The sequence below is a fragment of the Ranitomeya variabilis genome, chromosome 6, assembly GCF_051348905.1.
Source record: "Ranitomeya variabilis isolate aRanVar5 chromosome 6, aRanVar5.hap1, whole genome shotgun sequence".
NCBI classification, from domain to species: Eukaryota; Metazoa; Chordata; class Amphibia; order Anura; family Dendrobatidae; genus Ranitomeya; species Ranitomeya variabilis.
The window spans coordinates 424155015-424179836 of record NC_135237.1 but is presented as its reverse complement, the minus strand read 5'-3'; the positions used below and the strand labels follow the sequence as shown (position 1 = coordinate 424179836).

At 46.0% G+C, this 24822-nt stretch overlaps 1 protein-coding gene across 3 annotated transcripts in view; it reads left to right on the top strand.

Annotated features, from left to right (window-relative positions):
• The window catches only part of ESCO1 (establishment of sister chromatid cohesion N-acetyltransferase 1), a 112892-nt gene that overhangs the window by 27190 nt on the left and 60880 nt on the right, over positions 1 to 24822 (top strand). For all 3 annotated transcript variants that reach the window (XM_077270337.1, XM_077270335.1, XM_077270336.1), the window contains exons 8-9: positions 18145 to 18288; positions 20016 to 20203. In XM_077270337.1, the coding sequence (XP_077126452.1) occupies positions 18145 to 18288; positions 20016 to 20203 (332 nt within the window). The remainder of the gene's footprint in view (positions 1 to 18144; positions 18289 to 20015; positions 20204 to 24822) is intronic.

Below are 24822 nucleotides of genomic sequence, written 5' to 3'. Positions count from 1 at the left end.
TGAGCGGTACCAGGTGACCGCTCAGCACTGGAAGGAGCTGCCGCCCTGGGACAACAGAGAAGCAGGGAAGTGCAGACACCATGCCAGGAGGGTGAGTATGACTGGGGAGGGTGAGCCACGCGATATTCACCAGTCGCCGTTTCACCGCCGGGCTGTGTCTTCCGCGTTTTCTGGCTGTGACGTTGAGGTCAGAGGGCGCGATGACGTGGTTAGTGCTCGCCCTCTGCCTGAAATGTCACTGCAGAGAGACTGAAGACACACCGGCGCGTGGCGGTGGAACGGGGACAGGTGAATATCGCAAGTGCCGGGGACCTGAGCCAGCAGCGACACCGGCACCTGGCCCCCATAGCGAGCCGGTGTCCCCGCCTGCTCAGGAAATCTTCACCTGACCCCCAGCAACGAGAGGTGAGTATGTCATTATTTTTTTTTTATTATTATTTTTTTTTTTTAATCGCCGCAGCAGCATATGGGGCATATTATTCTATGGAGTATCTTATGGGGCCATCAACCTTTCTCCTTCGCCTCATTGGGGGACACAGACCATGGGTGTATGCTGCTGCCACCAGGAGGCTGACACTAAGTATTACAAAGAAAGTTAGCTCCTCCCCTGCAGTATACACCCCTCTGCTGGCTCCCAGCTAACCAGTTCTTGCTTAGTGTCCGTAGGAGGCACACGGACGGGTCTGCTATTCAGACCCAAAGAACTCTTTTTTTCCGTTTTTTACTTTTTACTACGGTCGAATGGGGCGACGGATTCTTTCATGTTCCGATCTCCTCGAACCATCAACAGGCGAGCACGGGAGTTTTACCTCTCCGTATCCTCTCCTGCGACGTGGGAAGCCACTGCCTGAGCTGATTCTAGGGGCGACGGGCCCCTTCAAGGGCACCGATCTCCCCCCTCCCTTATCAGACGAGCACTGGAGTTTTACCTTCAGTATCCTCTTCTGCAGCCAGGCCTATTGCCGGACATTCAGCCCTGTCCACCAGGTTTTACCCTCGGCTGTACAGAGGCACCTTCCAGCGTGGCGTCCGAGCAGCCCCCACTGCATCACCACTGAAAAAGCGGATGATGGAAGGAGGCAGACGGTTCCTCTCCACCCCTCTTCTGCAGGGATGGTGGATGGAGGCTCCCCAACCCTGCATCGGCCTATCTACCCGGGCACAGCTCCTACCTGCAGCATCTGCCATGGTCCCCCTCCATATTGGGGTAAGTGCTCCGTGAGATTTGGGTGTTCCGACGGTCAGAGGAGGGCTCCATAGCGACTGGGTCCCCACAGAGCTTCGCGGCACTTTTCCCCTCAGTCTGCGGGTGCGCGCCAGCCGAAGCCATAACTTTAGTCCCCGGCTTCGGCCCTGTTTAGGCCGCAGCCCGGGAGGCCCCGCCCACCGCTTGCTCCCTTCTAGCGGCTCCGCCCCCCTATTCAGGCGCTTCTCGTTCCAGACGAGATCTCGGCGGCCATCTTCCTCCTCCTCCATTGCGGTCACTATTTCTCCTGGAGGGGGCTGCGGCCGGCGGTTTTTCAGCGCTGAAGTCAGCGCTATTCCAGTCGGGGGACTCAGAACCTGAGTAAGGTGAATCGGCCCCCCCCCCCCGGCACGCATCCCGGCAGCATTAAGGGACTAGCTTTCCCTGTTTTTTTATATACTTAAGGCTGCAATTTTCTGGTGCTCCTGCACACTACAGAATGTATAGTACAGTATGCAGGCTTGCAAACGGAGAGCTGTGAGTTCCCAGCAACGAAGCTCTCATGACTCATTCCCTGGTGACTCATTCCCTGGTGACTCATTCCCTGGTGACTCATTCCCTGGTGACTCATTCCCTGGTGACTCATTCCCTGGTATTTGCTACTCTGCCTCGGTAGTCGCTGGGCCCATAGGTGCATCCCCAGCTTTCCATGCCTTTTTATTAAACCCAGGACCAGCATTCCCTGGTCTTAAGGGTCCCCTAGTTTTAAAAGGGTCACATCCCCAGCATTCTCTGCTCTGCCAGAAGCCGGTCTCTTTTTCCTTAGTACTTAATCAGGCCAGTATGCCCTGGTCTTAAAGGCACAGGGCCAGTAGGCACTGGTCTTAAAGGCACATGGCAAGTGTGCCCTCGTCTTAAAGACACATGACCAGCATCCCTGGTCTTAAAGGAGCATGACCAGCTTTTTTTTGTTCTTTTTGTTCTTAAAGGCACATTACCAGCTTTGCTGGTCTTTAAGGCACTTGTTCCTACATTCCTCTCATGACCAGTATTCCTGGTCTTAAAGGCACGTGACCAGCATGCCCTGGTCTTATAGACTCGTGACCAGTATTCCCTGGTCTTAAAGACACGTGTCCAGTATACCCTGGTCTTAAAAGCACATGACCAGTATGCCCTGGTCTTAAAGGCACGTGACCAGTATCCCCTGGTCTTAAACGCTATAATCAGTATGCCCCGGTCTTATAGGCACATGACAAGTACGTCCTGGGTTTTTCAAGGCCATGACCAGTATGCCCTGGTCTTAAGGGCACGTGACCAGTATCCCCTGGTCTTAAACGCAATAACCAGTATGCCCTGGTCTTAAAGGCACATAACTAGTACGTCCTGGTTTTTCAAGGCCATGACCAGTATGCCCTGGTCTTAAGGGCACGTGACCAGTATCCCCTGGTCTTAAACGCGATATCCAGTATGCCCTGGTCTTAAAGGCACATGACTAGTACGTCCTGGTTTTCTAGGCACATGACCAGTATGCCCTGGTCTTAAAGGCTCATGTCCAGTACGCCCTGGCTTTTAAAGGCACACGACCAGTATGCCCAGGTCTTTAAGGCACGTGACCATTATGCCCTGGACTTAAAGGCTCAGGACCAGTACGCCCTGGTCCTAAACGCAAATTACCAGCATACCCTGGTTTTAAGGGCACATGACCATTATCTCCTGGATTTCAGCATGCCCTGCTTTTAAAGGCACATGAACAGTATTTCATCTTACAAAAGGCACAAGACCAGTATTCCCTGGTCTTAAAGGCTCATGGCCAGTAACCCCTAGCCTTAAAAGCGCATGACCAGTATTTACTGGTCTTAAGGGCACATCATCTATCCTAAGCTGGTCACCCTAACTGAGCTCTGGAGCACTCACATGCTCCCTTTCCTACAATGGGAGCCGTCGGCTAGCAGGGGCCGCAAGTATTCTAGAAAAACGTACAGGTTCTAGAAAATCTCCATCAACATTTGACGGTGATGCACTGGATGACCTCTAAGTAGGATACCATACCTGGTCGGAATTTTATGGGCGACGGGTCCCTTTAAGGGCTCCGATTTCCCCCCACACCTTCAACAGACGAGCACACGGAGTGTCGCCTCCATGTATCTTCTTCTGCATCCAGGTCTATCGCCACAACCTGCCCTGTCCACTCGGAAACCTCAATTCTGGGGATGTACTGAGGCACACATTTGTGGCGTCCCAACAAGGAGGTTTTTCCCCCCTTTGTATCAGATGCAAGAAAGTGGACGATTCCTCTCCACTTCCCTGTTAAGAGATGGTGGATCGAGGTTTTTTATTTTTTATTTATTTTTATTTTTTTTCCTTATTTTCTTCTCTGCACGATGGCAGAGACCTGCTGGTTACAGTCCCGCATTCTGTCACTTGTCAGACTCGCCGGGCAGAATTTCTTGCGGTATTCCTACCAGTTTCCTGGCCGGTGTATCATCAATTAAGATTCCACAGACGGTCGGATAGCAGGTCTAGTTAGTTCCGTCCTGTGGTTTCGGGTTTAGCGCTCTACCCTTCCTTAGCCGCCACATGGGTTGCTTGACCAAAGGGAGAGAATGAAAGTCTCCGGGTCCCAGACCTTATCTACTTCGTTCCACAGTATAGCTGGCCAATCAAATCTTCTGAGCGGGAGACTAGCAAGGGATCGTATCTCTTCTTCAAGCTCAACCAGCAGTGGAAGCATTGGCCAGGACAGTCTAGATCTAAGGGATCTTGGTTCCAAAATGGAGGGAATGAAAAGTATCTCCATTTCTGGACCCCAAACTTCTAACAACCTTTGACAGGGCACTCTCTTTTTTCAGATGGAGTTCCTCCGCTCAGCCACTACTTCAACAGAGAAACGTGGTTGTTTTCTGGCATCCATCGTCATCTGGGATTCTTCCCTCACATACCTATTTCTCCTCTCTACTATAATCTCTTCGCCTTTCCATTCGCGAACAGTATTTTCACGACCTGGCCCTTCTGCCTGGCTACCACACCAGAGTGGTCGCAAGGGTCATGACGGTTGTCATGCGCTTCCTGCACCTTAGAAACATGGTCGTCCTGCCCTACTCGGTCGACTCTCTAGCCGCTCTACAAGGACTACGCTAAGTCGTCTATATCACTTGCAATACCCTCTCTCTTGGGCTAGCAGCTAAACTTAGACAAGTTTTTTCCTCATTCCCAGCCCAGCAGATCCTCTTTGACGATGATCCTGCACAAGAAGGATGGTAATTCTCTCTCTCGAGTCAAGGTCGTGGCCCTTCAACACGGAGCTTGTGCACTTGATCACTCATTCCCTCGGTTCATTCAATTAGCTAGGAGGGTTCCGAGCAATAAGATGAAAATGGAAGTAGTTTTCTTTTGCTCCGCTCGTTTTCAGCAAGTCAATCAGGCTTTCAAAAGGTAGTTTCTAAGCTCCTTCCTCATCCAGAGCCTTCTTCTGGTCCAATGGTTATTAGGGATACCAATGCCCGTCTTCTTCTCCCGATCATTTCTCTGGGGATCTGAACAGTACGGCCAATCCCACAGCAGGTCCACTGCCCTTAGGCGGGTCAACCATCCGTCTTCAATTTGGATAATGCCACGGCTGTGCCATACGTCAATCATCTCGCAGGTACCCACAGTCAAGCGCCATGGCCGAGGTACCTCGCACTCTCTGATGGGCCGAGATCTATCATTCGGTGATCTCAACAGTACATGTCCCTGGAGTAGAACACTGGGCGGCTGACATATTCAGCCGTCAGGGTTTTCTCCTCAAGTGAGTGGGAACTTCACTCGGAAGTCTTCCTTCACATCTGCCTTCACTGGAGTACTCCAGATGTAGGTCGGATGGCGTCCAAGCTGAACGCCTATGTACTCCAGTTCATGGTTTGGCTGCAAGATCCAAGTCCATCGCAGTGCATACTCCGTTTCTTCCACGGTACCAATTTCCATAACTCCTCTTCCACTACGTCTGAGACCTTTTTGGAAGCGGAAAAGGCCCCCAGTGATCCTGGGAGACCCGCACTGACCATGTCAGGTTTTCTCGCTTGCAGTACTAGTATTTCTCCGTCTTATTTCGTCAAAATTGGAAATATGGACCTTCTCGCAGGGAGTCTCCACCTGTAGTTCTTCCCTACCGCGTACCGTTAGATCTGGGGGACCTTAATGGTCCTGGGGATCTTACAGTACACTCCTTTTTCGATCCAGAAAGACTTTACGATAAGGGAACGTCACTCCCCTTTCTTCTATGCGTTCTTGTCATCCTGATGAGTCTTCAGAGCTTCCCACTCTGTTCCTTTCAGTCTTTTTTCCTTATTACCATCTATGCATCGTTGCCCTCAAGCCATCCCATTCCCTCGTTGCCAAGGTGGTTTTGTATTCCCACTGTTGCAGGGGCATCGTCCTCTCATCTTTCGGCTCCAGTCCACACATCGGAATGGGTTCTCCATAATCTGGAAGAAGTGAGTGCTCCAAGTGGGTACGTATCGAGGACGGCGTCCTTCCAAAGGTTGGACACTTTGCTTGGGCTTCTCGATGGTAAGTAGGCTTCCCGATGGTCACAGGAAGGGTTTAGCCGGGTTCTTCGGCCACGTTAGCCTGGTGGATTCTTTTCACCATCCAGTAGTCCTTCCGTGCTAGATGTCAGCCTATCTCCCTGTCTCAGGTCCGAATGCATTCTTGAAGCACTATAATTCACACACTTCCTCAGATGTGAGTCTGGGCAGGCGGACTTTGCAGGCCGCCTTGGCGCACTTGTAAGTAGCGGTTACACGGCCTGATCTGATGTTGTCCCCACCCAGGGACTGCTTTGGGACGTCCCATGGTCTGTGTCCCCCAATGAGGCGAAGGAGAAATAGGGATTTTTGTGTACTTACCGTAAAATCCTTTTCTCCGAGCCATTCATTGGGGGACACAGCTCCCTCCCTATTATTAGTTGTATTTGTTTTTATAATTTGATATGTTATACTCTCATATATGATGTGACATGCTATACGCTTATATGTTATTGATCTCCTACTGCTTTTGCACCGAACTGGTTAGCTGGGAGCCAGCAGAGGGGTGTATACTGCAGGGGAGGAGCTAACTTTCTTTGTAATACTTAGTGTCAGCCTCCTGGTGGCAGCAGCATACACCCATGGTCTGTGTCCCCCAATGAATGGCTCGGAGAAAAGGATTTTACGGTAAGTACACAAAAATCCCTATTTTATGGATCATGGTATGGGGCATATTATTCTATGGAGCATCTTATGGGGCCATCATTAACCTTTTGTGCAGCATTATATGGGTCATACTTTTTTGTATGGAGCATCTTATGGGGCCCATCATGAACTGTATGGAGCATTATATGGGGCTCCTGATTCAATATGGATATTCAAAAACATTTAACCTACTGATGTCTCAATTCATTTTACTTTTATTGGTATTTATTTTGAGTTTACCAGTAGCTGCTGCATTTCTCACCATAGGCTTATACTCGAGTCAATAAGTTTTCTCAGTTTTTTGTGGCAAAGATAGGGGCCTCGGCTTATACTCGGGCCTCGGCTTATACTCGGGCCTCGGCTGGCTGTTCATAGTGCTTTATCCAAGCATATTAATGGAAAGTTGAGTGGAAGGAAAAAGTTTGGTAGAAAAAGGTGCACAAGCAACCGGGATAACCGCAACCTTGAAAGGATTGTTAAAAATAGACTATTCAGAAATTTTGGGGAGATTCACAAGGAATGGACTGCTGCTGGAGTCCTTGATTCAAGAGCCACCACACACAGACGTATCCAGAACATGGGCTACAAGTGTCACATTCCTTGTATCAAGCCACTAATGACCAATTGACAACGCCAGAAGCGTCTTACCTGGGCCAAAGCGAAAAAGAACTGGACAGTTGCTCAGTGGTCCAAGGTGTTGTTTTCAGATGAAAGTAAATTTTGCATTTCATTTGGAGATCAAGGTCTAAGAGTCTGGAGGAAGAGTGGAGAGGCCACAATCCAAGCTGCTTTGAGGTCTTGTGTGAAGTTTCCAAGTTGAGACACCAGACCCAACAATGCAGACGGGCTGAAGGCTTCTATCAAAGCAACCTGGGCTTCCATAACACCTCAGCAGTGCAACAGGCACAGGAACTTGTTTTTTTCTTGCACTATTTGAGGTCTGCAAGCAATGGATTTTTTTTATTTTGACCAGTTCTCATTTTCAGAAAATAAATACAAAATGTATTGCTTGGAACTTCGGAGACATGTTGTCAGTAATTTATAGAATAAAAGAACAATTTACATTTTACTCAAATATACCTGTAAAGAGAAAAAGCGGACAAACTGAAAATTTTGCAGTGGTCTCTTAATTTTTGCCAGAGCTGTATATATCAAATTAAGAATTTTTATTTCTCCTTCGCCTCATTGGGGGACACAGACCATGGGTGTATGCTGCTGCCACCAGGAGGCTGACACTAAGTACTACAAAGAAAGTTAGCTCCTCCCCTGCAGTATACACCCCTCTGCTGGCTCCCAGCTAACCAGTTCTTGCTTAGTGTCCGTAGGAGGCACACGGACGGGTCTGCTATTCAGACCCAAAGAACTCTTTTTTTCCGTTTTTTTTTACTTTTTACTACGGTCGAATGGGGCGACGGATTCTTTCATGTTCCGATCTCCTCGAACCATCAACAGGCGAGCACGGGAGTTTTACCTCTCCGTATCCTCTCCTGCGACGTGGGAAGCCACTGCCTGAGCTGATTCTAGGGGCGACGGGCCCCTTCAAGGGCACCGATCTCCCCCCTCCCTTATCAGACGAGCACTGGAGTTTTACCTTCAGTATCCTCTTCTGCAGCCAGGCCTATTGCCAGACATTCAGCCCTGTCCACCAGGTTTTACCCTCGGCTGTACAGAGGCACCTTCCAGCGTGGCGTCCGAGCAGCCCCCACTGCATCACCACTGAAAAAGCGGATGATGGAAGGAGGCAGACGGTTCCTCTCCACCCCTCTTCTGCAGGGATGGTGGATGGAGGCTCCCCAACCCTGCATCGGCCTATCTACCCGGGCACAGCTCCTACCTGCAGCATCTGCCATGGTCCCCCTCCATATTGGGGTAAGTGCTCCGTGAGATTTGGGTGTTCCGACGGTCAGAGGAGGGCTCCATAGCGACTGGGTCCCCACAGAGCTTCGCGGCACTTTTCCCCTCAGTCTGCGGGTGCGCGCCGGCCGAAGCCATAACTTTAGTCCCCGGCTTCGGCCCTGTTTAGGCCGCAGCCCGGGAGGCCCCGCCCACCGCTTGCTCCCTTCTAGCGGCTCCGCCCCCCTATTCAGGCGCTTCTCGTTCCAGACGAGATCTCGGCGGCCATCTTCCTCCTCCTCCATTGCGGTCACTATTTCTTCTGGAGGGGGCTGCGGCCGGCGGTTTTTTCAGCGCTGAAGTCAGCGCTATTCTGTCGGGGGACTCAGAACCTGAGTAAGGTGAATCGGCCCCCCCCCCCGGCACGCATCCCGGCAGCATTAAGGGACTAGCTTTCCCTGTTTTTTTTTATATACTTAAGGCTGCAATTTTCTGGTGCTCCTGCTCACTACAGAATGTATAGTACAGTATGCAGGCTTGCAAACGGAGAGCTGTGAGTTCCCAGCAACGAAGCTCTCATGATGACTCATTCCCTGGTGACTCATTCCCTGGTGACTCATTCCCTGGTGACTCATTCCCTGGTGACTCATTCCCTGGTGACTCATTCCCTGGTATTTGCTACTCTGCCTCGGTAGTCGCTGGGCCCATAGGTGCATCCCCAGCTTTCCATGCCTTTTTATTAAACCCAGGACCAGCATTCCCTGGTCTTAAGGGTCCCCTAGTTTTAAAAGGGTCACATCCCCAGCATTCTCTGCTCTGCCAGAAGCCGGTCTCTTTTTCCTTAGTACTTAATCAGGCCAGTATGCCCTGGTCTTAAAGGCACAGGGCCAGTATGCCCTGGTCTTAAAGGCACAGGGCCAGTAGGCACTGGTCTTGAAGGCACATGGCAAGTGTGCCCTCGTCTTAAAGACACATGACCAGCATCCCTGGTCTTAAAGGAGCATGACCAGCTTTTTTTGTTCTTAAAGGCACATTACCAGCTTTGCTGGTCTTTAAGGCACTTGTTCCTACATTCCTCTCATGACCAGTATTCCTGGTCTTAAAGGCACGTGACCAGCATGCCCTGGTCTTATAGACTCGTGACCAGTATTCCCTGGTCTTAAAGACACGTGTCCAGTATACCCTGGTCTTAAAAGCACATGACCAGTATGCCCTGGTCTTAAAGGCACGTAACCAGTATCCCCTGGTCTTAAACGCTATAATCAGTATGCCCCGGTCTTATAGGCACATGACTAGTACGTCCTGGTTTTTCAAGGCCATGACACGTATGCCCTGGTCTTAAGGGCACGTGACCAGTATCCCCTGGTCTTAAACGCAATAACCAGTATGCCCTGGTCTTAAAGGCACATAACTAGTACGTCCTGGTTTTCTAGGCACATGACCAGTATGCCCTGGTCTTAAAGGCTCATGTCCAGTACGCCCTGGCTTTTAAAGGCACACGACCAGTATGCCCAGGTCTTTAAGGCACGTGACCATTATGCCCTGGACTTAAAGGCTCAGGACCAGTACGCCCTGGTCTTAAACGCAAATGACCAGCATACCCTGGTTTTAAGGGCACATGACCATTATCTCCTGGATTTCAGCATGCCCTGCTTTTAAAGGCACATGAACAGTATTTCATCTTACAAAAAGCACAAGACCAGTATTCCCTGGTCTTAAAGGCTCATGGCCAGTAACCCCTAGCCTTAAAAGCGCATGACCAGTATTTACTGGTCTTAAGGGCACATCATCTATCCTAAGCTGGTCACCCTAACTGAGCTCTGGAGCACTCACATGCTCACTCTCCTACAATGGGAGCCGTCGGCTAGCAGGGGCCGTAAGTATTCTAGAATAACGTACAGGTTCTAGAAAATCTCCATCAACATTTGACGGTGATGCACTGGAAGACCTCTAAGTAGGCTACCATACCTGGTCGGAATTTTATGGGCGACGGGTCCCTTTAAGGGCTCCGATTTCCCCCCACACCTTCAACAGACGAGCACACGGAGTGTCGCCTCCATGTATCTTCTTCTGCATCCAGGTCTATCGCCACAACCTGCCCTGTCCACTCGGAAACCTCAATTCTGGGGATGTACTGAGGCACACATTTGTGGCTTCCCAACAAGGAGGTTTTTCCCCCCTTTGTATCAGATGCAAGAAAGTGGACGATTCCTCTCCACTTCCCTGTTAAGAGATGGTGGATCGAGGTTTTTTATTTTTTATTTATTTTTATTTTTTTTCCTTATTTTCTTCTCTGCACGATGGCAGAGACCTGCTGGTTACAGTCCCGCATTCTGTCACTTGACAGACTCGCCGGGCAGAATTTCTTGCGGTATTCCTACCAGTATCCTGGCCGGTGTATCATCAATTAAGATTCCACAGACGGTCGGATAGCAGGTCTAGTTAGTTCCGTCCTGTGGTTTCGGGTTTAGCGCTCTACCCTTCCTTAGCCGCCACATGGGTTGCTTGACCAAAGGGAGAGAATGAAAGTCTCCGGGTCCCAGACCTTATCTACTTCGTTCCACAGTATAGCTGGCCAATCAAATCTTCTGAGCGGGAGACTAGCAAGGGATCGTATCTCTTCTTCAAGCTCAACCAGCAGTGGAAGCATTGGCCAGGACAGTCTAGATCTAAGGGATCTTGGTTCCAAAATGGAGGGAATGAAAAGTATCTCCATTTCTGGACCCCAAACTTCTAACAACCTTTGACAGGGCCCTCTCTTTTTTCGGATGGAGTTCCTCCGCTCAGCCACTACTTCAACAGAGAAACGTGGTTGTTTTCTGGCATCCATCGTCATCCGGGATTCTTCCCTCACATACCTATTTCTCCTCTCTACTATAATCTCTTCGCCTTTCCATTCGCGAACAGTATTTTCACGACCTGGCCCTTCTGCCTGGCTACCACACCAGAGTGGTCGCAAGGGTCATGACGGTTGTCATGCGCTTCCTGCACCTTAGAAACATGGTCGTCCTGCCCTACTCGGTCGACTCTCTAGCCGCTCTACAAGGACTACGCTAAGTCGTCTATATCACTTGCAATACCCTCTCTCTTGGGCTAGCAGCTAAACTTAGACAAGTTTTTTCCTCATTCCCAGCCCAGCAGATCCTCTTTGACGATGATCCTGCACAAGAAGGATGGTAATTCTCTCTCTCGAGTCAAGGTCGTGGCCCTTCAACACGGAGCTTGTGCACTTGATCACTCATTCCCTCAGTTCATTCAATTAGCTAGGAGGGTTCCGAGCAATAAGATGAAAACGGAAGTAGTTTTCTTTTGCTCCGCTCGTTTTCAGCAAGTCAATCAGGCTTTCAAAAAGTAGTTTCTAAGCTCCTTCCTCATCCAGAGCCTTCTTCTGGTCCAATGGTTATTAGGGATACCAATGCCCGTATTCTTCTCCCGATCATTTCTCTGGGGATCTGAACAGTACGACCAATCCCACAGCAGGTCCACTGCCCTTAGGCGGGTCAACCATCCGTCTTCAATTTGGATAATGCCACGGCTGTGCCATACGTCAATCATCTCGCAGGTACCCACAGTCAAGCGCCATGGCCGAGGTACCTCGCACTCTCTGATGGGCCGAGATCTATCATTCGGTGATCTCAACAGTACATGTCCCTGGAGTAGAACACTGGGCGGCTGACATATTCAGCCGTCAGGGTTTTCTCCTCAAGTGAGTGGGAACTTCACTCGGAAGTCTTCCTTCACATCTGCCTTCACTGGAGTACTCCAGATGTAGGTCGGATGGCGTCCAAGCTGAACGCCTATGTACTCCAGTTCATGGTTTGGCTGCAAGATCCAAGTCCATCGCAGTGCATACTCCGTTTCTTCCACGGTACCAATTTCCATAACTCCTCTTCCACTACGTCTGAGACCTTTTTGGAAGCGGATAAGGCCCCCAGTGATCCTGGGAGACCCGCACTGACCATGTCAGGTTTTCTCGCTTGCGGTACTAGTATTTCTCCGTCTTATTTCGTCAAAATTGGAAATATGGACCTTCTCGCAGGGAGTCTCCACCTGTAGTTCTTCCCTACCGCGTACCGTTAGATCTGGGGGACCTTAATGGTCCTGGGGATCTTACAGTACACTCCTTTTTCGATCCAGAAAGACTTTACGATAAGGGAACGTCACTCCCCTTTCTTCTATGCGTTCTTGTCATCCTGATGAGTCTTCAGAGCTTCCCACTCTGTTCCTTTCAGTCTTTTTTCCTTATTACCATCTATGCATCGTTACCCTCAAGCCATCCCATTCCCTCGTTGCCAAGGTGGTTTTGTATTCCCACTGTTGCAGGGGCATCGTCCTCTCATCTTTCGGCTCCAGTCCACACAACGGAATGGGTTCTCCATAATCTGGAAGAAGTGAGTGCTCCAAGTGGGTACGTATCGAGGACGGTGTCCTTCCAAAGGTTGGACACTTTGCTTGGGCTTCTCGATGGTAAGTAGGCTTCCCGATGGTCACAGGAAGGGTTTAGCCGGGTTCATCGGCCTCGTTAGCCTGGTGGATTCTTTTCACCATCCAGGAGTCCTTCCGTGCTAGATGTCAGCCTATCTCCCTGTCTCAGGTCCGCATGCATTCTTGAAGCACTATAATTCACACACTTCCTCAGATGTGAGTCTGGGCAGGCGGACTTTGCAGGCCGCCTTGGCGCACTTGTAAGTAGCGGTTACACGGCCTGATCTGATGTTGTCCCCACCCAGGGACTGCTTTGGGACGTCCCATGGTCTGTGTCCCCCAATGAGGCGAAGGAGAAATAGGGATTTTTGTGTACTTTCCGTAAAATCCTTTTCTCTGAGCCATTCATTGGGGGACACAGCTCCCTCCCTATTATTAGTTGTATTTGTTTTTATCATTTGATATGTTATACTCTCATATATAATGTGACATGCTATACGCTTATATGTTATTGATCTCCTACTGCTTTTGCACCGAACTGGTTAGCTGGGAGCCAGCAGAGGGGTGTATACTGCAGGGGAGGAGCTAACTTTCTTTGTAATACTTAGTGTCAGCCTCCTGGTGGCAGCAGCATACACCCATGGTCTGTGTCCCCCAATGAATGGCTCGGAGAAAAGGATTTTACGGTAAGTACACAAAAATCCCTATTTCATCACTGTAATAGAAAAAACAAATATGTGCCATTTGGGTATTGCCGTAATTGCACTTCGTCAATCAAGTTTCCGTGTCGTTTTTCCTGCACAATGAACAGCGTGAAAACAGTAGCAGAATTGCATTTTTTTCAACATTTCATCTTACTTGGAAAATTCCATATTTAAAAAAAAATAAAAAAAAAATTGTCCATTGACAATCAAACCCCCATACAACTTTGCCGATGGGGGGAAAAAATCACTCTTGAGAGATGAGGGGGAGGAACCAAAACCGCAAAAAAATCCCTGCTCATTAAAGGGTTAATTTTCTAAACATAAGATTCTTAACCCAAAGTTAACATTGCAAAAATAAAAGACAAGAACCAACAGCTGAATTGCTTGTTTATTTTATTTTTTTCAATTCCATCCCATTCCAATTTTTTTTTTCTCCATTCTTTAGGTAAAATACAATACTATTCAATGATTCAAATCCTCTTTACAAAAAAAAATAAAATAAATGGTCATCATGCGGCTGTGTATAGAAAATGTAAAAGGTTGTTGTTTCATAAGTTGGGGAGGATAGTTAGAAAGCCACACGTTTGCGTCTCTACAGGGTCCGATGAATATGGCTATGCTGCAGTAGTGCACAGCTCATCGTCAGGAGTGGTGTTGGCTCTGCAGGTAACAGCCATGATTACTAATGACACTTCATCTGTACATATTTGGCAATGAAATCTAGTTATACAAAAGCAGGTACAGATGCAAATATGTCAGATTGCAGGATGATATTGCTCCTGGCAGATGCATTCTGCGCTAAGTGAAATCGCATATTTAATTCAGCTGCAAAATCAAATTACTGTAAATCCAGTGATGTTGAATATTTCTAATGTGATTATTGCAGCTTGCATGTATATTAGTTCCTGGTACGCTTACCGTATATACTCGAATATAAGCCGAGACCCCTAATTTTGCCACAAAACTGGGAAAACTAAATGACTCGAGTATAAGCCTAGGGTGGAAAATGCAGCAGCTACCGGTAAATGTCAAAAATGAAAATAGATACCAATATAAGTAAAATTAATTGAGACATCAGTAGGTTAAATGTTTTTGAATATACATATTGAATCAGGAGCCCCATATAATGCTCCATACAGTTCATGATGTGCCCCATAAGATGCGCCATACCAAATACGCCCCATATAATGCTGCATACAGTTTCTAAAGGGGCCCCATAAGATGCTCCATATTAAAATATGCCCCATATAATGCTGCAGAAATGCTGATTATGACCCCATAAGATTCTCCATAGACACATTTGCCCCATATAATGCTGCACAAATGCTGATTATGGCCCCATAAGATGCTCCATAGATATTTTCCCCCATGCTGCACATGGCCCCATAAGATGCTCCATAGATATTTTCCCCCATGCTGCACATGGCCCCATAAGATGCTCCATAGAGATATTTGCCCCATATAAAGTTGCACATGGCCCCATAAGATGCTCCATAGAGATATTTGCCCCATATGCTGTTGCTGCGATTTAAAAAAAATAAATAAAAAGAAAAAAATCACATACTCGCCTCTCGTCGCTCAGGCCCCCGGCACTTGCTATATTCACCTGTCCTCCGTTCCACCGCCGAGCGTCTGTGTCTTCCCCGTCCTCCGCACTGACGATTATGCAGAGGGCGGCGCACACTAATCGCGTCACCGTGCCCTCTGACCTGAGCGTCAGTGCAGACGACGCAGAAGACACAGCGGCGCCGACGGTGGAACGAGGAACAGGTGAATATAGCGCACTGCCCCCGCCATACTCGCCTGCTCTCGGCGCGGTCCCTGGACGTCCCTGGTTCTCCGGCGCTGACAGCTTCTTCCTGTATTGAGCGGTCACATGGTACCGCTCATTACAGTAATGAATATGCGGCTCCACCCCTATGGGAGTGGAGTAGGGTCCATATTCATTACTGTAATGAGCGGTACCTTGTGACCGCTCAATAGGAAGAAGCTGTCAGCGCCCGGAGAACGAGGGGCATCCAGGGACCGCGCCGGGAGCAGGTGAGTATTATTAGACAGCTGCCGATCACCCTCCCCTGCCGACCCCTGGGAATGACTCGAGTATAAGCCGAGAGGGGCAATTTAAGCCTAAAAAAATGGTCTGAAATTCTCGGCTTATACTCGAGTATACAGTATATGGTAATTAAAAACTATGCAATAGTAATCATTCCAGATTTCAGTCAATATTTTTGCATTGTATTTTTTTTTATTTATGCTAGAGCCTATAGCAAGAATTTTCCTCTCGTAAATGGCATTGGAGCCCCAACGTTACTGACATTTTTCACGAGCAATACAATATTGTAGTAAACCTGCCAGACTATTTTACTCAATTATAGCATGATTAATTCCACAGCACTTTACATATATTGTCATTACTGTCCCATTGAGGATCACAATTCCCTATCAATATGACTTTACAGGTCCTTCTCAAAAAATTAGCATATAGTGTTAAATTTCATTATTTACCATAATGTAATGATTACAATTAAACTTTCATATATTATAGATTCATTATCCACCAACTGAAATTTGTCAGGTCTTTTATTGTTTTAATACTGATGATTTTGGCATACAACTCCTGATAACCCAAAAAACCTGTCTCAATAAATTAGCATATTTCACCCGACCAATCAAATAAAAGTGTTTTTAATACCAAACAAAAAAACCATCAAATAATAATGTTCAGTTATGCACTCAATACTTGGTCGGGAATCCTTTGGCAGAAATGACTGCTTCAATGCGGCGTGGCATGGAGGCAATCAGCCTGTGACACTGCTGAGATGTTATGGAGGCCCAGGATGCTTCAATAGCGACCTTAAGCTCATCCAGAGTGTTGGGTCTTGCGTCTCTCAACTTTCTCTTCACAATATCCCACAGATTCTCTATGGGGTTCAGGTCAGGAGAGTTGGCAGGCCAATTGAGCACAGTAATACCATGGTCAGTAAACCATTTACCAGTGGTTTTGGCACTGTGAGCAGGTGCCAGGTCGTGCTGAAAAATGAAATCTTCATCTCCATAAAGCATTTCAGCCGATGGAAGCATGAAGTGCTCCAAAATCTCCTGATAGCTAGCTGCATTGACCCTGCCCTTGATGAAACACAGTGGACCAACACCAGCAGCTGACATGGCACCCCACACCATCACTGACTGTGGGTACTTGACACTGGACTTCAGGCATTTTGGCATTTCCTTCTCCCCAGTCTTCCTCCAGACTCTGGCACCTTGATTTCCGAATGACATGCAAAATTTGCTTTCATCAGAAAAAAGTACTTGGGACCACTTAGCAACAGTCCAGTGCTGCTTCTCTGTAGCCCAGGTCAGGCGCTTCTGCCGCTGTTTATGGTTCAAAAGTGGCTTTACCTGGGGAATGCGGCACCTGTAGCCCATTTCCTGCACACGCCTGTGCACGGTGGCTCTGGATGTTTCCACACCAGACTCAGTCCACTGCTTCCTCAGGTTCCCCAAGGTCTGGAATCGGTCCTTCTCCACAATCTTCCTCAGGGTCTGGTCACCTCTTCTCGTTGTACAGCGTTTTCTGCCACATTGTTTCCTTCCAACAGACTTACCATTGAGGTGCCTTGATACAGCACTCTGGGAACAGCCTATTTGTTGAGAAATTTCTTTCTGGGTCTTACCCTCTTGCTTGAGGGTGTCAATGATGGCCTTCTTGACATCTGTCAGGTCGCTAGTCTTACCCATGATGGGGGTTTTGAGTAATGAACCAGGCAGGGAGTTTTTAAAAGCCTCGGGTATCTTTTGCATGTGTTTAGAGTTAATTAGTTGATTCAGAAGATTAGGGTAATAGGTCATTTAGAGAGCCTTTTCTTGATATGCTAATTTATTGAGACAGGTTTTTTGGGTTATCAGGAGTTGTATGCCAAAATCATCAGTATTAAAACAATAAAAGACCTGACAAATTTCAGTTGGTGGATAATGAATCTATAATATATGAAAGTTTAATTGTAATCATTACATTATGGTAAATAATGAAATTTAACACTATATGCTAATTTTTTGAGAAGGACCTGTATAGTCTGGGAGAAAACCGGAGAAAACTTGCGCCAACTCGGGGAGAACATGCAAACTCCTTGCAGATATTGTCCTTGGTGGGATTTGATCCCAGGACCTCAGCACTGCTGTGCTAACCACTGAGCCACTGTGCTGCCCTTAATATAATAACCAGACTAGGTAACTGTTCTAAAAAAAATAAAAAAATAAAAAACTCTCAATCGGATATGTAAGTAATTTTTTTTTTTTAATTCTCTTCACTATACGTGGGACATCATCTTTGTGTTTATCATTTTTTGGAGGGGTGGAAATGGGGGAAAAAAGACCTTTTATTTCCTTTTTAATGACCATAAAGAAATGATAAAGTGTTTTTAAATTGCGTTTGCCTTTCTTTAGAAACGTTAGGACTCTGCAGCTTCTGCTTTGTCCCTATACCAAGTAATCACTTGATCACTGGGTCTGGAGAAGGAAGCGCCAACTGTGCTTTCTGTGCTGTATAAATGGCGCTCGTTGAGCAGTTTTACTCTGTGTTGACATTTTAAAACATCAGTGCCGAGTAAAGTGTGGACATTCCAGAATTTTTACTACTTCCAAAACACCCCTATACTTCATTCTCCCCCTTTCCTAGCACAAAGGTCAATTGGCAGGAGATTTGCAGACTGGTATTGAACACAGCCTAACTGCCCCTTCTTCATATTTTTATGTGAGATAATTCATAGATGCATTTGTTTTATTCCAGGTTGAGGAGATCAGAGAAATGGTGGATAATGATTTAGGGTTCCAGCAGGTCCCTCTACGACTCCATTCCAGGACAAAGACGCTGCTATTCATTAGTAGTGATAAGAAAGTTGTAGGATGTTTGATAGCGGAACATATTCAGTGGGTAAATATTCCTGATGAACATTGCTGTTCTCGTCTCTACACCAACCAATTATATTCTTTAACTCTATCAAAGAGGTTGCATCTACGAAGTGTTTGTCAGCTGTCCTTACAGTCTGCACGCTATGGACTGCAGCTCAAGCCGCCAACAGTCTGTACTCTGGATGTGATGTCCTTTTCAGTGAACTGACAGAGTTGTTCTCCATGCACATTACAGAATAACGCAGCCATACTTGCCAATTCCTGGCCACAATATTAATGCACTGCAGGATGCAAACAGGCCCCATTGATAAAAGGTGGGGATAGAACAGGTGCAAAATACTGATGAACACCCCCCCCTTAAACTGACCATCCAAGGGGAGGTTGTATAGTATATGAAGGCACACGTATAAGGCTTGTGTAGGACATCAGTCTGTCCTGTAGTATATTGATGTAGCCATTGAGGTAGATCGGCTCACTCAGCTGTACACGGAGGTAGACACTGGAACACTGTGGCTTTAGAAATGCGCTTGGTTTATTCAAGTGCTGCATAAACCAAACTGTATCACAAGATAAACACGTCCTTCTGGGCAAAAACGGCAAACAAAACAGTAGCACTAAGCACAGTCCTTGTATTAGCGGGGTTCAGCCCGCTCAGGGTTAGCAAGACCCACGGTTCAGGCATAAACAAAACACTTCTCTGGAATGTTCCTCTCCAGACACTGAACACTGCTGCCTTTTGAAGGCATGCTATTTAAGCCCCAGACCACACCCTGTGGTGGAGATAAGGTGGACATCCTCCCACCTGCTCTATGGATGTCTACATAAAAGCCAGCCCATTATGCAAATTAGCTTAACCCCTCACAACAGATCACTGATGCCATTAGACGTAGTGAAACATATATCCCCTCCAGCACTTTACCAGTGACTTTGTCACAACATGTATTGGTTATTATTATTATGGACTCCTCAATATTTTTAGATTTGTCCTATTTTTTTTTAGTGTAGAGACTTGCAAGACAATTCTTGGGTTGCTAGTTTGTGAATTTTGGACAAATATCAACTAATGCCTCATGTGGGTTTTTTTTCTTCTTCTTTTTTGCAGGTTGCTGCCAGGCCCCGTAATGTTGAGGGGGGGGGGGGGGGGGGTGTAAATGTTTTTTTTTTTTTTTTTACATGTGGGGTGCACTTATATAGTTCTGGGAAGCCGGCCTGATCTGATAGTGTGGGTGTCACTAATAAGCCTGCATGGTGCACTACACGTATCTGTGTGAGTGGCCCTTATACAAGCCTCATCGCTGTGCCTCTGTAATACTAAGCTACCTTATCTGCCCCATGGATGGTGGGTGTGCGAGTGGTTCTTCAGTAGACCAGTTTTACCTTCACCTCATACCGCCGGGGCCTGCCTGCATTCTGCAGTATGTTGGCATTGTGCCCAGGTATTGGTAAGTATGGCTACTTTTTCTGTGATGCATCCCCCAATCAGTAGTCAGTGCTTCTGCAGATTTCTGGCAGTGCAAGCTGTAAAACCAAGGCTGTAATCGTTCAGTGGTGTCTTTTCTGATTGCAAATCTGATTTTTGTGGCCCAAGCATGCTGTAATCCTGTTCTAAGCTGAGAATGGCAGGCAGTTGTATTGGGCAGTGCCTAGTACTACATGGTGGGTTATGGAATATTTCCAGACTGCATATAACCAGACTACAAGAGCAATAGAAACCTGTCAGTTTTCCTGATGACATTATTTGTTTTGCAGGGTTACAGAGTAATTGAAGATAATATTACAAGTGAGAATTGTGACAAGGATCGAATAATTTCTGAGCGAGTGAAAGCTTGGTGTTGTTCCACCACCCCTGAGGCCGCTATCTGCGGAGTCAGCCGTATCTGGGTATTCTCCATGATGCGACGAAAGAAAATTGCCTCCAGGATGCTTGAATGTTTGAGGTAATGCTGCTTTCTCAAGGAGAAAGGGAAAAGAGGGCAGAAGCCTTTCCCACTATTAGGCTTCCCATGAGAATGCTGAGTGGGAGAGAGCAAGTTACTTGTGTAAGGCCAGGTTTGTGTGAATTCTGAACTGATCATGTCTGATATTACAGAAGTGACATGAAAAAAACAGGCGGGGAAATGTTTTACCTCACAGAAAGGATCATCTGTGATCCCATGTTGTCCTGTCTGTATCCTCTTTTTTGCTTCCTCCTCTATCCCGTAGATATGGTATGATCAGACTATGTCCCTCTGTATGGTCAGACACGGCCATTACACAGTACACAACAGTGGCACATTTATAAGATTATCTCAGCACAGAAACATTTTTTTTTATATAATTTTTTTTCAACTTTCAATTGTGGAACTTATTTTTATACCAATATCTATTGATTGAATTTTTATTTTGTGGTTTGTTTCCCACAAACAAGGTACATTTTAGATACTTTAACCACAAAATAAAAATTCAGATACTTCTAGTTTTAGGCTGGGGTCACACTTGCGAGTGTGATGCGAGAAACTCGCAGGAGTCTCTCACATCAATACCCGGCACTCGGGAACGGAGCCATCAGCTGCATAGAAATGCATGCAGCTGCACACTCCGATCCGAGTGCCGGCGGTAGTGTCGGGTATTGATGCGAAAGACTCGTGCGAGTTTCTCGCATCACACTCGCAAGTGTGACCCCGGTCTTAAAGGGAGTCTCGGCTTCTATACAAATCATGTTTTAACAGACAACTCGCAGCATAGCTTCTAGCAATTGGGGAGCCTGTGATTTTTTTAATTTTTTTAATACGCCGTGTAAACTATGTGGTGTGAGTTTTCAATTCAAAAGATATCAATTTCTCTTGATGGTACACTGAGTTTTATGTGCAAATTTTCCCCATAGATTTGTATTACATGCAGAAAATCCACAGGTAAAAATGCACATGCGTTGTAAAGTGCTTTTGCACTGCGGAAATGCAGTAAAAGTGCATGTAATATGCCCATGACTGTATCAATAATGTTTTTTTTCAAGCCAAATACCAGAAAGTATCAAAAACAAAGCAGCTTTATTGAAAACGAGACATACCAAGAAGAAACCAAATTTGCTAAAACGCATGAAAAGTGGAAAAAAAGTACTCAAACGCAATGTATAAATGCAAGTAGTTTAATTTATTTAATGCAGTTGAAACCAGAAGTTTATATACTGTATGAAAAGACACATATGCAGCTTTTTCTCAATATCTCACATGAAATCAGAATAAACCTTTCCCTTCTTAGGTCAATTAGGATTACCGTAATTATTATTTGCCAAATGCCAGAATAATGAAAGACAGAGAATGCTATGAGGCATTTGTATTACTTACTGCAAAGTCAGAAGTTTACATACACTAAGATTACTATGCCGGTAAACAATTCTGGACTGCCCGTATGATGTCATGTGTCTGGAAGCTTCTGATAGGGTTTTTGGGCAACATCTGAGTTAGAAACACACCTGTGGATGTTTTTTAATTCACACCTGAAACACACTTCTTCTTTGAATGTACTTTGGTCTGACCTATGCATATCAACCCAAGGGCAAAAGACCTTGTGAAGATGATGGTGGAAGCTGGTAAGATTGTGTCAATATCCACAGTGAAACGAGTACTGCATCAACATGGGCTGAAAGGCCACTCTGCCAAAAAGAAGCCATTACTCCAAAAGAAGCATAAAAAGCCAGATTAATGTTTGCAAATGCACACAGGAACAAAGACCTTAATTTTTTGAGACCTGTCCTGTGGTCTGATGAAAGTAAAATTGAACATTTTGGGCATAATGACCATCGTTGCGTTTGGAGGAAAAAGGGAGAAGCTTGGAAGCCTAAAAACACCATCCCAACTGTGAAACACGGGGGTGGCAGCATCATGAAGTAGGGTTGTTTTGCTGCAGGAGGGACTGGTGCACTTCACAAAATAGATTACATCATGAGAAAACAAGATTATGTGGCAATACATTCTCTCATACATATGCATACAGTGGGTACAGAAAGTATTCAGACCCCTTTAAATGTTTCACTCTTTGTTTCATTGCAGCCATTTGTACATTAAGGAGAAAAAAATGAACTTTTTTGATTTTTACCAATCTGCACCCCATCTTGACTGGAAAAAACAGAAATGTAGAAATGTTTGCAGATTTATTAAAAAAGAAAAAATGAAATATCACATGATCATAAGTATTCAGACCCTTTTCTCAGTATTGAGTAGAAGCACCCTTTTGAGCAAATACAGCCATGAGTCTTCTTGGGAATGATGCAACAAGTTTTTCTCACCTGGATTTAGGGATCCTCTGCCATTTTTCCTTGCAGATCCTCTCCAGTTCCGTCAGGTTAGATGGTGAACGCTGGTGGCAGCCATTTTCAGGTCTCTCCAGAGATGCTCAATTGGGTTTAGGTCAGGGCTCTGGCTGGGCCAGTCAAGAATGGTCACAGAGTTGTTCTGAAGCCACTCCTTTGTTATTTTAGCTGTGTGCTTAGGGTCATTGTCTTGTTGGAAGGTGAACCTTCATCCAAGTCTGAGGTCCAGAGCACTCTGGAAGAGGTTTTCATCCAGAATATCTCTGTACTTGGCGACATTCATGTTTCCTTCAATGGCAACCGGTCATCCTGTCTCTGCAGCTGAAAACACCCCCATAGCATGATGTTGCCACCACCATGTTTCACTGTTGGGATTATATTGGGCAGGTGATGAGCAGTGCCTGATTTTCTCCACACATACCGCTTAGAATTATCACCAAAAAGCTCTAGCTTCATCTCATCAGACCAGAGAATCTTATTTCTCATAGTCAGAGTCCTTCATGTGTTTTTTTTTTTAGCAAACTATGCAGGCTTTCATGTGTCTTGCACTGAGGAGAGGTTTCTGTCGGGCCACTCTGCCATAAAGGCCCGACTGGTGTAGGGCTGCAGTGATAGTTCCAAAAGTCAACTTTCTCCCATTCCCTACTGCATCTCTGGAGCTCAGCCACAGGGATCGTGGGGTTCTTCTTTACCTTTCTCATCAAGGTTCTTCTCCCACAATTGCTCAGTTTGGCTGGATAGCCAGGTCTAGGAAGACTTCTGGTGGTCCCAAACTTCTTCCATTTAACCCTGCTGTGAAACCATGAAAAAAATCACTGCTTTGGTACCATGGGTTCTATATGACCCCAGTCTCAAAATCGTCATATTTCATTAAAATGAACATGCTGGCTGTTCAGAATAATCAAGTTTTATTCTGTCATCATTTCAGAACACAGTTATGAAATCAAACTTAACTTTGAAGTGATTTATTTGTCATCATCAAACACACACTGAAATTTATACCAAAATGCTTTACTAATAACTAAAAGGATTCAAATTCAATAAAAAATGCACAATAACTGCAACTGTGTGGATTTTAGTAAAAACATAATGACAACGAATAATCTGGAAATAAATTTAGCCCTTGCATTCACTGCACGTCATAGTACCATGTTCTTCACAAATGAACTTCTTGCTGTCATTGCAAACAAATCTCGTCTTTTTGTCCTTCGATAAAAAACCTGTGAATAAACACAAAAAAAAAAGTCAGACAATAAAGGTACTATGGGGTCAGGAGAGTCTCAAACACAGGAAATTGAAAATAACTTTGAAACAAAATTGAAAAACAATTTGAAAATATCATCAACAAAAGCACAAATATGTTACTTGAAAATACATAGAAGGTCAATGTCTGAGATTGACCAGTTTTATAAATATTTCAATTTATTCAGCGCTGGGGTCTATATGACCCCATGGTTCCACAGCAGGGTTAAGCATTATGGAGGCCACTGTGCTCTTAGGAACCTTGAGTACTGCATAAATTCTGTTGTAACCTTGGCCAGATCTGAGCCTTGCCACAATTCTGTCTCTGAGCTCCTTGGCCAGTTCCTTTTGACCTCATGATTCTCATTTGGTCTGATATGCACTGTGACCTGGGACTTAATTCCCATGGACTGAGTAGTACGTCACGTGCGATCAGCCGTGCTCAGGGGGGGAGCGCGGCCGGGTGTCAACTGATTATCACAGCTGACATTCTGCACTATGTGCCAGGAGCAGTTATGGACCTCTCCCGGCACTTTAACCCCCGGAACACTGCGATCAAACAAGATTGCAGCTTTCCGGTGGCATAGGGAGGCATCGCGTAGGGAGGGGGCTCCCTGCATGCTTCCCTGATACCCTCAGAACAACGCTGAGAGCAGGCACCGGCAAGCCCCCTGCACTGCCTGTCAGATCGCTGATCTGACACAGTGCTCTGCAAAGTGTCAGATCAGCGATCTGACTTTAAACAGTGATGTCCCATCCTGGGACAATGTAAAAAATAAAAAAAATTGATATATATACTTTGTAAAAATATATTTTTTTTTAATTCCTAAAGAAAAAAAAAATATTCCAATAAATACATTTCTTTATGAAAATTAGAATAAAAAATCAAAAGTATACACATTTAGTATCGCCGCGTCCGTAACGACCCGACCTATAAAACTGTCCCACTAGTTAACCCCTTCAGTGAACACTGTAAAAAAAATAAAATAAAAAAAAAAAAACCGAGGCAAAAAACAATGCTTTATC